Genomic DNA, 13,799 nt, shown 5'->3' with positions numbered 1-13,799 from the left:
ATGTAAATAAGCTTTATAATTGTTGTATCTTTAAGTTAAAAATAAATTACAAAAACAAAGAATAAGCGATATATTAAAATAGATTATTATATTAAAGTGTTAAAAATTAGAAATATTTTAAAAATTGAGAGAATATATTTAAATGCATGTATTCATTTGTTTTGTTTTATTCCTGTTTATTTTTTCAAAAATTAAAGGTAGGAATGAACTTTCAAAAATAATTAGATTAATTGATTATTAACTGTAATCATCTAATTCTTCTTAGTAATAATTGAATGCTTCGCCAAAGTTAATTTATTGTTAAAAGGAAATTCTAGTATTAAATTTTCTGACATAAATGTAGCTAATAATTATCTAGGACTAAAGTTTAGTTTTTGGTTTACAAATTTATTTTAATAGAATAACAATATCACAAAAATGGATGGAAATTATTTAAATCAATTTATATATATATTTATTATGTAATAGCTACTGCTTTATTTTCCAAAAAAATATCACAAAAATGGATGGAAATTATTTAAATCAATTTATATATATATTTATTATGTAATAGCTACTGCTTTATTTTTCAAAAATTAAAGACAGGATTGAGTTTTAAGAATTAATCAGACTAATTAATTATTATCTGTAAACATCAAATTCTTCTTAATAGTAATAGGATGCTTTACCAAAATTAACATATTATAAATAATAAATAGTAGAATTAAATTATATGACCTTGTAGATGATCATTATATAGGATCTAAGTTTAATTAGTATTTTATAAAATTATTTTGTTAATAATTTTATAAATATTTAAAAAATGGATGTATGGAAACTATTTAAATGAAAATATTAATTTTTAGTGTTATAGCTGCTCTTTATTTTTCAAAAACTAAAGGCAGGATTGAGTTTTAAGAAACAATCAGACTAATTGACTATATCTAATAGCTTCAAATTCTTCTTTATAATAATAGGATACTTTACCAAAATAAATAAATAAGATATTGTACGAATTACGTCATACTGACAAGTATATAAAGAATTTTAATTTTGATTTGGGTTTAAGTAGTTCATTACATTCATCCTTAATTTGAATTAAAATAGTCTCTAATTAAAAGAAAATAATGAATGGCAAAAAAAATAAGCTTTAAGAGATGGATTATAATCATTTACATATATAAAGTATCTTTTAAATATCCAATCATTTTAATATGTATTACATTTAATGAAATGGTTATTTTTAAGATTCTTAAGAATAAAAACAGTTTTAAATGGGTTTAGTTAGCTAGTTAAAATTTAAATCTAATGTAAGATAAAATTCAAATGATATTAATTTATTTTTTATTTGCTTGGCAAATATTTAAATGAAAATATTAATTTTTAGTGTAATAGCTGCTCTTTATTTTTCAAAAACTAAAGGCAGGATTAAGTTTTAAGAAATAATCAGACTAATTGACTATTACCTATTAGCTTCAAATTCTTCTTTATAATAATAGGATACTTTACCAAAATAAATAAATAAATAAGATATTGTATGAATTACGTTATACTGACAAGTATATAAAGAATTTCAATTTTGATTTGGGTATAAGTAGTTCATTACATCCATCCTTAATTTGAATTAAAATAGTCTCTAATTAAAAGAAAATAATGAATGGCATAAAACATGAGCTTTGAGAGATGGCTTATAATCATTTACATACATAAAGTATCTTTTAAATATCCAATCATTTTAATATGTATCACATTTAATAAAATGGTTATTTTTAAGATTCTTAAGAATAAAAACAGTTTTAAATGGGTTTAGTTAGCTAGTTAAAATTTAAATCTAATGTAAGATAAAATTCAAATGATATTAATTTATTTTTTATTTGCTTGGCAAAAAATATTCAGATAACTTACTTATAAATGGATTAAGAGTAAATCTATCTTATAATATTTAATTAATCAAAAACAATTATAAATCTAAAGATCCTTAAAATAAATTGTATTAATAATGAAAACTTAGAAAATTAGAACATTCCTATTGGTTATTTTACAAAGTCAAATTTTTGATTAATAAAATATGCAGAAATAATTTATTTATTTATTTTAATAATTAAACAGTCTTAAAATAGTTATATTGTAATTAACTTGATGATTGCAGTCAATTTAAAGGGCCTTAAGCAGTTTTCAATCCTAAATGTATGTATATTTCTTTTTAATTATTGTTTTTATTATTAAATCATTTTTTATAAACTTAAGTTAGTTAATGCATAATTAATTATTTCAACCCTGCAATTTAATCTGATATAGATAATATTCAAAAATATTTCTTAGACAATAGTTGCTTAAATTTAAAGATTTTTCCAGAATTCAAAGATACATACTTATCAGGGAGTAGTTGTACATCAAATAATGATATAATAATAAAATATACTCCTGAAATCCAGTAAAAAAAATAATTAACAGAACTAAAATTATGATAGCAATATTTAAATCTTTTTTTGATCAAAGATTAATTTAGCTTCAATTTATATTTAATATCAATAAGAGAATTTAATTTATTTTTAATGTTTTAATTTGATAATATTTTTTTCAAAATATTTTATTAATTAATTAGGAATACAAAGATATATTCCTTTGATTTAATATATATGTTTTTTGTCGATATGCCAGCTAACCTTAATTTATAATCGATAGCTGTAATAAATGAAATCCCTTATATAAGCGACGAAGGATATTATAATCCTGGTTATAAATCTTCTAGAAATTATTTTAATTTGTTTAAGTAATAATAAAATGTAGATAGTTTAACAATTAGAATAACACCATTCAATACGAATATTGGGAAATAGTATCAAATTTTTATTAAAATGATCATTCTATTAGTTTAATTGGTAAATTAAATTATTAAATTTGTTCGTAGAGAGAGGCCTATTATATTATTGATTAATTAGTATATTAAAAAATTATTTAATTAAAATTAAGACCACATCAATTAACATTTTTAAAAAAAGGCCAAATAAATTTAGGAAAATATATAATGAATAAATAAATAAATAACCATTTTTAAATTTTACAATATTGAAGATTTTTTTACATTTTTTTAAAAACAATTTTTCTTTAAATTTTTTAAATTTGAATTCTCACTTAAAAATATTTATTTAACATAATATATAAAGTGCCAAACAAATTGTAGCTAATGTGATTATAATTAGATTTGCTTATAATGTTATTCTGGGTATTACCTTCAGCAATAAACTAACTAGTGTGTAAATTCTTGTAATAATAACTAATTTGTGAATTAATTTAACTAATGCTAATTATGTAATTCAGCATGTTAAACTTGTAATGGTCCAAATCCTAACAATTGTTTATCCTGTTATCCTGGGTTTTATTATAATTAATCCACATAATAATGTATTTGCGATCCAACATGTAAAACTTGCGATGGTCCAAATCCAAACAATTGCTTATCTTGCAGTCCTGGACTGTATTATAATTAAGCCACAAAATCATGTATTTGTGATGCAACTTGTAAAACGTGTGATGGTCCAGATTCAAATAACTGCTTATCTTGCAATCCTGGACTGTATTATAATTAAGTCACAAAGTAATGTATTTGTGATGCAAATTGTAAAACGTGTGATGGTCCAAACTCAAATAACTGTTTATCTTGCAATCCTGGGCTGTATTATAATTAAGCCACAAAGTCATGTATTTGTGATTCAACTTGTAAAACTTGCGATGGACCAAATTCTAACAATTGTTTATCTTGCAGTCCTGGGCTGTATTATAATTAAGCCAAGAAATCATGTATCTGCGATGTAACTTGTAAAACTTGTGATGGTCCCAGTTAAACTAATTGTTTATCTTGTAACTCTTAATTATACTATTAGTAAGCTGCAAAACAGTGTGTAAAATCTTGTAATCAAAATGAATTTCCAAATTACTTATTATAGCTATGCTAGTTATGTGATTAAAGTTGTGCAAGCTGTGATGGAAAGGACTCAAATAATTGTTTAAGTTGTTACCCTAACAGCTTTCTGTACAATAAAAATTGTGTTAGCCTTTGTCCAAATGGGTTTTAAAGCAATTTTACTGCTCTCACATGTGATCAATGTTAAAATTATTGGAGCCTATAATGCAATCCCTGCTATGCGAACTGTAAATAATGTGATTAGTCATAAATTTAAAATTAATAATGTCAGACCTGCTATAATGAAACAAGATAAATAGATGTTAAAAGTAAAGAATGCCTTTGCAAAAACTAAAATGATACAAGGAATATATTTTATTAATGCAGCTATGAAAATATTGCTGTCATTGATGCAAAGTTAAGTGCTACATCTCCATAGCTCAGTATTGATTTCGGATCTCCATTGATGAATATGATATCAAATACACCTTAGTCTTTGTGTTCATAGATATTTGATTAAGTAACATTAGGCCTTCTTGGGTTAGATTCTTAATGCGAAATCAGAGGGAATAAAATTTTGGCTAATTTAAGTAACTTAATTTTATTAAATATTCGATAATTCAACTCATTAAATTTATAAATGCATACTTTCATTTTTTAAATAATTTAACCTAAATTTAATTTTATTTAATAAATAGGCGACTCATCGACAATCATGGAAAATAACTCAATTAATTTTTTGCCAAATAAGCTGCAGTTTATAGATTATAAGGACACGTTTATTAACACATTTTATAGAAACATTACTTTCTAAGAGTCCCCTGGAATCCCTTAACTTTAATTTAGCTATAATCACATAGAAAATAGCTGTAACTCTATAAATATAACTCTTTACAACATTTAAAACGATGCCGGAAGAAAATTTATGAGTCTAAATTGGACTTTAAATCAAATTTTAGGCTCGATAAGCAACGAGTAGTAAGAAAGTATAAAGGAGATATTATTAAAAGCAAGCCAAAACAAAAACACAAGTTTAATAATAGATCCTAAATTCATACCCCCAAATATTAATATAACAATATAATTTAGTTATTTACTTAAGGTTAACTAATCTGGTTCTTAAGTGTTCACAATTATTTACCAAATATAAAAATTTATAAGAATCAACTATTAGCAATCTTTGTACCCACCAATTTATAGGTTAATTTTCTTTATAATCAATTATTTCATCAATCAATAAATATTATTTTTCCTTAAAATAATAAATAGATTTATGAGCTTGAGTTTCTGCTTTTAATTTTACATAGAGAAATGCGAGTTAGGCCAAATAACTTTTTTTAATGAGCCTGTTGATTTACAACTTGTTTCTAACCAGCTTTAAAAGTAAAGCTTAATTAAATACAACTAATCAAGCTTTCAATATGATATTCTCCCTTACTCATTAGCATCTAACTAAACCTTTAATATGAGTGTAAATTTTTTATAAATATTATTAACAAACACCATCATAGCATATATATAAACTTTTCCATCAAATATCCTTTAATGGGTAGATAAATTTAAATAATAGTTCTAAAAATTTTAATTAATTTAGCAATAACAGAAATGTAATTAATTCAAGTAAATATGTAATTTTGAAATATTCCTCCTAATTATTCAATAATTTTCCCATATTATTAATAAAGAGATATTGAATTTTAATATTGAAATTTAAAAGAAATCTCTTCAAAATGTTCAAATATTAATTACATTTATTTATTTATAATTATAAATTTTAATAATAGCTGATTTTGAATTTGAGTTCAGATAGTAATATTACTGCGATCCAAAATATATCAGTTAATATTTAAATTACAGATTTGTATTTGCAAATTATTGGAGGCTCTAATCTTGTTTTAGGCTATTAAAATAAAATGGTCTTAAATACAGATTCAAGGGATTATGAGATTCAAGTTCCAAATTCTGCTTCAAATATCAACTTTAGTTGGAAGTGTAATAGCCTATCCTCTAATGACCATATCTGCTATGATTACTAGAATAAGTAGATTTAATTGCAACAAGGATTCAGTAGTATTACTTTTCCTGCTAAAACCTTTTAGCCATACACTATAATTTAGTTTACAGTTGTTGGATAAAAAGATTCTAGGCTATCAAATTTCACCACTACCTGTATATTCACAGAATTAGATATTCCTGCACTTAATATTTTATTTACTGCAGCAAGCACTAACCGAAAAATTAATTTGAATGATGATCTTAATTTTTAAATAATTTATGATGAGAATGCTTCATCAGATTACTTGTCTTATGCAGGAGCTATATTATATGATAATAATCCAGTCGCAGCAATCAAATTTGATTATTTCCGAGTTAGATTCAGAATTTGGAACTATTTTTAAAATATAGATCCCTCAAAACCAACACTTTAAATAAGATTTTCTGTCTACAATCCATTATTTGTTATGCCGAGCTTGTCTACAGTTAGCATTTAAATTAATATTCCCCCTCAGAATTGCTTTTTAAATATAAATCCCTTATAAGGTATGGCACTCGAAACTATCTTTTAGATATAATTATTGAATTGTACAGATGAAGATCTTCCTCTAACTTATTAGTTCTTCTATTACAATAGTGCTGATGATGCCCTTCAAGAATTAATTTCTCCTTGGAATATATTAAGAAGATAAATATAAGATTAGACTATAAACAACTCAATTTAAACAGTACTACCTAATGGAAATCTAGTTGTTATGGTATAGGTCATGGATTCTTACCTAGGAGTTTATAATACCTCTTCTATAATATAGGTTCAAGCTTAGAATAAATCAGCCGATGAATATTATAAACTGGTAAATCAACTCACTACATAAGCTTTATAGAGCTCAAATATATAAATCACTAACTAACTAGTGATTTTAAGCATTATAGCAGAAGACATTAGTAAAAACAATTAACTTTCATAGCAAATGAATGATATAGAAACTCTACTGATTTAAAATATATAGCAACTCTCTTTCTAAATACCAAAATTCTCCCTTTTGTCTACATTTGCGAATAAAGTAACTGCTTAGCTATCATAACTACTCTTTAGCTCATCTTAATAAAACAATGTTACCACATAGAAAAATAAAATATTTGGTTAACTGTAAACAATACTCCAAAATACTAATTCAAGCATAAAAAGTAGTAATCTTAGTCATTTACAACAAAATAATGATATTTAAATTTAAAATATGGTGGATTCTTTTAAAATTTTAAATTCAAGCGTTAGTTTGTAAAATAATAACTCATACGAAGATTTCTAGTCATACAATAAAATATCGAGTTAGATTGGAAATCTACTGAATAATATTAGCTTACCAAACTAAGGATAAATTATTTTAAATGGTGACTTGTCCACTCTTTTGGCAGATAAAGTAACATAGAAAAACCTATTCAAATACGTTCTAAGTATAGATGACGACAATTCTGAAAATTAAACTAGCATTTTTAGTATTTCAAGAAATAATTATAAGTAAAACATATACGAAAATACTTCAGATTTTTAGGCGTACACATAACAATTCAAAAATATTAGTTAAAACTTTACTTACTCTAAGAATGAAGTAATATTACCATAGATTTATAATTCTTCTTCTTAAGTAGCATTAAATCAGTCTACTATCATTTACTAGTTTAATAATACAAATTCTAGTAGGTTATATAATATGACATGCCTCTAATAAAATAATCTTTCATGGAGCAAATAAAATTGTAATATCGCTAAAATTACTTAAAATCGTTACGTGTGCTGCTGTGCATCCTAAAAACCAACAACAATCATTGAAGATATTGATGACATGTTGTTAAAAAATAAAAATCTGCAGACAGCATTTGGAGAATAAGGGCTATTAAATATAGCAAGCTTTGAGAACTTTTATATGTATATAGTATTTTGGCTATTGCTAGGTTTCACATTGTTTCAAATTTTTTTATTTTTAATTGGAAAATTCTTAGAAATAAATAAATAATAAATAGAAATTTATGGATAGCAAATTGAAACCCCTAATTTTCCTTAATATGATATAAGATAATATTTAAGATTAAAATCTTTGATTTTTTTGTTAAAATGAGGGATGGTTTTAGAGAAATTTATTTAAGTAAATTTAAATTGTAAATTTTCATTTCTTTAATAAGCTATTTATTAATTTAGCAAACTAAATTAAATATTAGTAAAAATAATAATAAGTATATCTATCTATTTATCGATGTATATTTTAGATTAAATTATCTGATTACAAAATATTATGTAATAAAACATATGATTTACTATTTATTATTTAAATATTTATATTTATTCATCATTTATTTCACCACTAGTTTATCATCTTTCGTTGAAATCTATTTCAAAAACAACTAACCTTTTTGATTTAAGACACTTGCTTATTATTTTAAATTCTTATGATTCATTGATTTAGTTTGAACTTATATTTTATATTATTTTAAAATAAAATACTAAAAAAAATTAAAGAGAATAAAATTAATAAATAAAAAAAATTAGCAAAATAATAAAGAAAAAGAAAATAAATAAATAAATAAATTAATTAATTATAAAAAAAGCTAATAAACAAATAAATTAAAAGAGTTAGTTATATTAAAATATATTCAGATTTATAGCTAAAAATATCACAATTTAAAATAAATAAACTGTATTTACCAAAGATAAAGTTTCAAATTTGAGAGATTAGGGCAATTTGTTAAAGCAGAACCTAAGCCTGATGCACCTGTTGCACTAATTTAATTTTAACTTTTTAAATATTCAAGATAAAATATAAAATTGATTTGTTTTTTAGAAGGAAAAAATGAAGAAAAATTATGAAATAATCAGAAATGAATCAATTAATAAATAAATAAATAAATAATAAAAGAAATTCTTGAAAATAAAAAAATAAGTTAAATCAAATTAAATTAAATTAAAAAATAAACAACAAAAAAAAACAAGTACAATATAAAAGAATAAGAAAATTAAATGAAAAGCTAATAGACAAATAAATTAAAAGAGTTATATTGTTTTAAATTAATTTTTATAACTCTAAATATAACAATCCAAAGCAAATTAACGGTTTTTACCCAAGTTCAAGTGTTAAATTTGAGAGATTAGTGCATTTTGCTAAAGAAAAACCTAAGCCTGATGCACCTGTTGCATCAATTTCATTCCTACTTTTTAAATATTGAAGAAAAAATATATAGTTAATTAGTTATTTAGAAGAAAAAAATTATGAAAAATATAAAATAGTAAGAAATAAATTAATAAATAATAAAAGAAAATGTTGAAGAAAAAAAAATGAGTTAAATTAATAAAAATTTTATAAAAAAAATACATAAGTACAATAAAAAAGAAAAAGAAAAATAAATTAAATAAAAAGCTAATAAATAAATTTAAATAAGTTGTTTTGTTTTAAATTCATTTTTATAACTAAATAAAAACAAATAAACTATTTTTACCTAAGATTAAGTGTCAAATTTGAGAGATTAGAGCAATTTGCTAAAGCAGAACCTAAGCCTGATGCACCTGTTGAACCAATTTAATTGTTACTAATTAAATATTGAAGAAAAAATGAATAAAAGTTAATTATTTATTTAGAAGGAAAAAATGATAAAAAAATATGAAATAAAAAGAAAAAAATTAATAAATAATAAAATCAATTGTTCAAAATAAAAAAAATGGATTAAATTAAGTAAGTCTTAAGAAATAAAAAAGAAAAAGAAAAATAAATTAAATAAAAAGTTAATAAACAATTAAAAGAGTTATTTTGTTTTAAATTCATTTTTATAATTAAAATAATTACAATCTAAAACAAATAAACTTTTATTACTCAAGAATAAGTGTCAAATTTGAGAGACTAGTGCAATTTTCTAAACCAGAACCTAGACCTATTACACCGATATCACCAATTTAATTTTACCTTTTTAAATATTGAAGAAAATATATTTTATAAGTTAAATTATGTAAGATAAAGAAAAAACACAAATAAAATTAAAATATAAAAAGAAAAATACATTAAATAAAAAGCTAATCAACAAATAAATTAGAAGAGTTAGTTATATTGTTTAAGATTCATTTATATAACTAAAAATATGACAATCAAAAACAAATAAACTGTTTTTACCAAAGATCAAGTGTCAAATTTGAGAGATTAGAGCAATTTGCTAAAGCAGAACCTAAGCTTGATGCACCTGTTGCATCAATTTAATTATACCTTTTTTAATATTGAGAAAAAATTTATATTTAATTAGTAATTTAGAAGGAAATAATGATGAAAAAATAAAAAATAAATTAATAAATAAATAAATAATAAAATTAAATTTTGAAAATAAAAAAATGAGTTAAATTAAGAAAGATATAACAAAAAAAAACTCAATTTACAATAAAAAAGAAAAAGAAATTAAATAAAAAGCTAACAAACAAATTAAAAGAGTAATATTGTTTTAAATTCAAATTTATTACTAAAAATATCACAATCCAAACAAATATACTGTTTTACCAAAGATAAAGTGTCAAATTAGAGAGATTAGTGCAACTTTCTAAAGCAGAAAATAATCCTGATGCACCTGCTGCACCAAATTAATTGTACCTTTTTAAATATTCAAGAAAAAATATATAATTGATTAGTTATTTAGAAGGAAAAAATGATTAAAAAATATGAAATAATTAGAAATGAATTATAAAAGCAAATGTTGAAAATAAAAAAATGAGTTAAGTTAAGAAAGATGGAAGAGAAAAAACACAAGTAAAATTAAAAAAGTAGCTAATAAACCAATAAATTAAAAGAGTTATATTGCTTTGAATTCATTTTTAAAAATAAAAACATCATAATCCAAAATAAATAAACTGATTTTATCAATAAAAAGTTTTAGAAGGAAAAAATGAATTAAAAAATATTAAAAAATAAAAAATGGATTATGAATTAAAAAATTTAAAGTTAAAATTAAGTTAAAATAACTAAAAAAACATTTGTATTAATAAAATAAATGAGTGAATATAGGTGATCATTTCTATTATTAAAATACTATTTTAAATAAACTGAAAGTTAAATATATAGACAATATTAATAATAATATTTATAAATTAAATATACCTCAGAATAATATGTAGAACTTAGTGAGATTAAAGTGAAGAGTTTAAAAACTTTTAATATTTGTAAATAAAAATTTAAAATATTTTAATTAATAAATAAATAATTACTTCTTCTAATTTCTCGTAATATTTAATTTATTAATTCATTTATTTTTTTTACAAAAATATTGAATATCAATTTATGGAAATTTGATTAATTAATTAATTAATTAATTATAAGTGAATAAAATGTACAAATAAATTTTATGAATTTATAAATTTGCTCTTCGAAATAAAAATCATAAAAAAGTTAGGATAGGATAGCATTCATTATTAAATCTTAATATTTCTTTTTAAAATCTGTACTTAAAAATATAGTAGGAATCAGATTTCAGACATAAAGGAAAATTACAATATGAACTAACTAGAATAAAGTAAATAAATTTTTAACATATTTATTTACATGTATTCACAAAATATGGTGAAAATTTATGTTTGCTGGTGAGAATTAATTTATGAGGATTTACGGGTTAAAATTTAATGAGTTATGAATGATAAAAAATAATATAAATTTAACTAAGCGAATATTTTATATTAATTTCTAACTATTTTTTTTAATTTAAAAGTTAAAAATAGCTTGAAAAAAAATTATTAAAAATTTGGCATGTAGTGCCTTCATTTTGGCACTTAAAACACTCAGATTGTAAATTTCTCTTAATATTACTATTATTGTGATATAAGATAATATTTAGGCTTAAAAGCTTTGATTTTTGTTAAAATGAGGGATGATTTTAGAGAAACTTATTTAAGTCAATTTAATTTTAAACTTTCTTTTATTTAGTTAGCTATTTATTTAGTTACAAAAATAAAAAATAATAATAAATTTATCTATCTATCTATGTATGTATGTATGTATGTATGTATGTATGTATGTATGTATGTATGTATGTATGTATGTATGTATGTATGTATGTATGTATGTATGTATGTATGTATGTATGTATGAATATTTTAGGCTAAATTATCTGATTACATATATGTTATATAATATATTTATTAACCCTTTTTTCACAACTATTTATTTTATTATCAATTGAAATTTATTTCAAAGACAACTAATCTTTTTGATTTAAGATACTTGCTTATTACTTCAAATTCTTATTATTTTTTAATTTCGTTTTCACTTTTATATTAAAATAAAATAAAGATTAACAAAATAATTAGAAAAGATAAGAAAATAAATTAAATAAAAATCTAATAAAGAAATTAAAAGCATAATATTGTTTTAAATTCATTTTTTAAATAAAAATATCACAATCCAAAACAAACAAATAAACTGTTTTTACCTAAGACTAAGTGCCAAATTTGAGAGATTAGTGCATTTTGCTAAACCAGAACCTAAGACTGATGCACCTGTTGAACTAATTTAATTGTATCTTTTTAAATATTGAAGAAAAAATATATTGTTAATTAGTTATTTAGAAGGAAAAAATATGAAAAAATGAGAAATGAATTAATAAATAATAAAAGAAAATGTTAAAAATCAAAACATGAGTTAAACTAAGAAAGATAAATGAAGAAGAAAAAACACAAATACAATAAAAAATAAAAATAAACTAAATAAAAAGCTAATAAAGAGATTAAAAGATTTATAAATTTTTTAAATTCAAATTAATAACTAAAAATATCACAATTTAAAATAAATAAACTGTTTTTACATAAGACAAAGTGTCAAATTTGAGAGGTTAGTGCAATTTGCTAAAGCAAAACCTAAGCCTGATGCACCTTAATCACCAATATAATTGTTCCTTTTAAATATTGAATAAAAAATATAATTAATTAGTTTTTTCGAAGGAAAAAATAAATGAAGAAAAATATGAAATAATGAGAAATGAATTCATAATAAAATAGTAAATGCAAATGTTGATAATAAAAAAACAAGTTATATTAAGAAAGAAATAAAAAAAAAGTACAATTAAAAAGTAAAAGAAAAAATAAATTTAATAAAAAGCTAATAAACAAATAAACCAAAAGAGTTTGTTTTAATGTTTAAATTCATTTTTATAACTAAAAATATCACAATCCAAAACAAACAAATAAATTATTTTTACTCAAGATTAAGTTTCAAATTTGAGAGATTAGTGCAATTTGCTAAAGTAGAACCTAAGCCTGATGCACCTGTTGCACGAATTGAATTGACCCTTTTTAAATATAAAAGAAAAAATGAGTAATTAATTAACTAGTTAGAATTATATTTTTTTAAATTCATTTTTATAACTAAAAATATGACAATCCAAAACAAACAAATAAATTATTTTTACTCAAGATTAAGTGTCAAATTTGAGAGATTAGTGCAATTTGCTAAAGCAGAACCTAAGCCCAATGCGCCTTAATCACTAAAAAAATTCCCACTTTTTAAATATCGAAGAAAAAATATAATTAATTAATTAGTTATTTAGGAGAAAAAAATGAAGAAAAAATATGAAATAGTAAAAAATGAATTATTAATAATAAAATAAGTGTTTAAAATATAAAAAATAAATGAGTTAAATTAAGAAAGATATTAGAAAAAAAAGCAAGTACAATAAAAAAGAAAAATAAATTAAATAAAAATCAAATAAACAAATTTAATTGCTTTAAATTCATTTTTATAACTAAAAATATCACATCCATAACAAATATACTATTTTTACCAAAGCTTAAGTGTCAAATTTGAGAGTTTAGTGCAATTTGCTAAAGCAGAACCTAAGCCTGATACACCGATATCACCAATTTAATTCGCACTTTTAAATATGAAGAAAAAAATATATAATTATTTAG

General features: G+C 21.3%; 2 protein-coding genes across 2 annotated transcripts in view; one reads left to right on the top strand and one right to left on the bottom strand. All coding sequences in view use genetic code 6, as the record gives it.

The window, feature by feature from the left end:
* Positions 1–3,315: 3,315 nt before the first annotated feature.
* TTHERM_01297400 (REJ domain protein) lies at positions 3,316–7,995 on the top strand (the record flags this gene model as incomplete). Its single annotated transcript, XM_001008952.2, has 5 exons — positions 3,316–4,077; positions 4,176–4,473; positions 4,582–5,083; positions 5,153–5,354; positions 5,668–7,995. The coding sequence occupies 5 exons, from the start codon at positions 3,316–3,318 to the stop codon at positions 7,993–7,995; spliced, it is 4,092 nt and encodes a 1,363-aa protein (XP_001008952.2).
* A 553-nt stretch (positions 7,996–8,548) lies between these two features.
* The window catches only part of TTHERM_01296400 (cyclic nucleotide-binding domain protein), a gene marked incomplete at its 3' end in the record, with an annotated part of 6,196 nt that continues 945 nt past the window's right edge, over positions 8,549–13,799 (bottom strand). The window contains exons 3-13 of the mRNA XM_001008951.3: positions 13,673–13,799; positions 13,301–13,390; positions 13,091–13,180; positions 12,698–12,787; positions 12,326–12,415; positions 10,408–10,497; positions 10,033–10,122; positions 9,739–9,828; positions 9,368–9,457; positions 8,993–9,082; positions 8,549–8,669 (exon numbers count right to left, since the gene is read on the bottom strand). The exon at positions 13,673–13,799 is cut by the window's right edge and continues 197 nt beyond it. Coding sequence (XP_001008951.3) covers positions 8,549–8,669; positions 8,993–9,082; positions 9,368–9,457; positions 9,739–9,828; positions 10,033–10,122; positions 10,408–10,497; positions 12,326–12,415; positions 12,698–12,787; positions 13,091–13,180; positions 13,301–13,390; positions 13,673–13,799 — 1,058 coding nt within the window. The remainder of the gene's footprint in view (positions 8,670–8,992; positions 9,083–9,367; positions 9,458–9,738; positions 9,829–10,032; positions 10,123–10,407; positions 10,498–12,325; positions 12,416–12,697; positions 12,788–13,090; positions 13,181–13,300; positions 13,391–13,672) is intronic.

Source organism: Tetrahymena thermophila (assembly GCF_000189635.1).
Source record: "Tetrahymena thermophila SB210 genomic scaffold scf_8254793, whole genome shotgun sequence".
Lineage (NCBI taxonomy): Eukaryota > Ciliophora > Oligohymenophorea > Hymenostomatida > Tetrahymenidae > Tetrahymena > Tetrahymena thermophila.
This window is presented reverse-complemented; position numbering and strand designations above follow the sequence as displayed.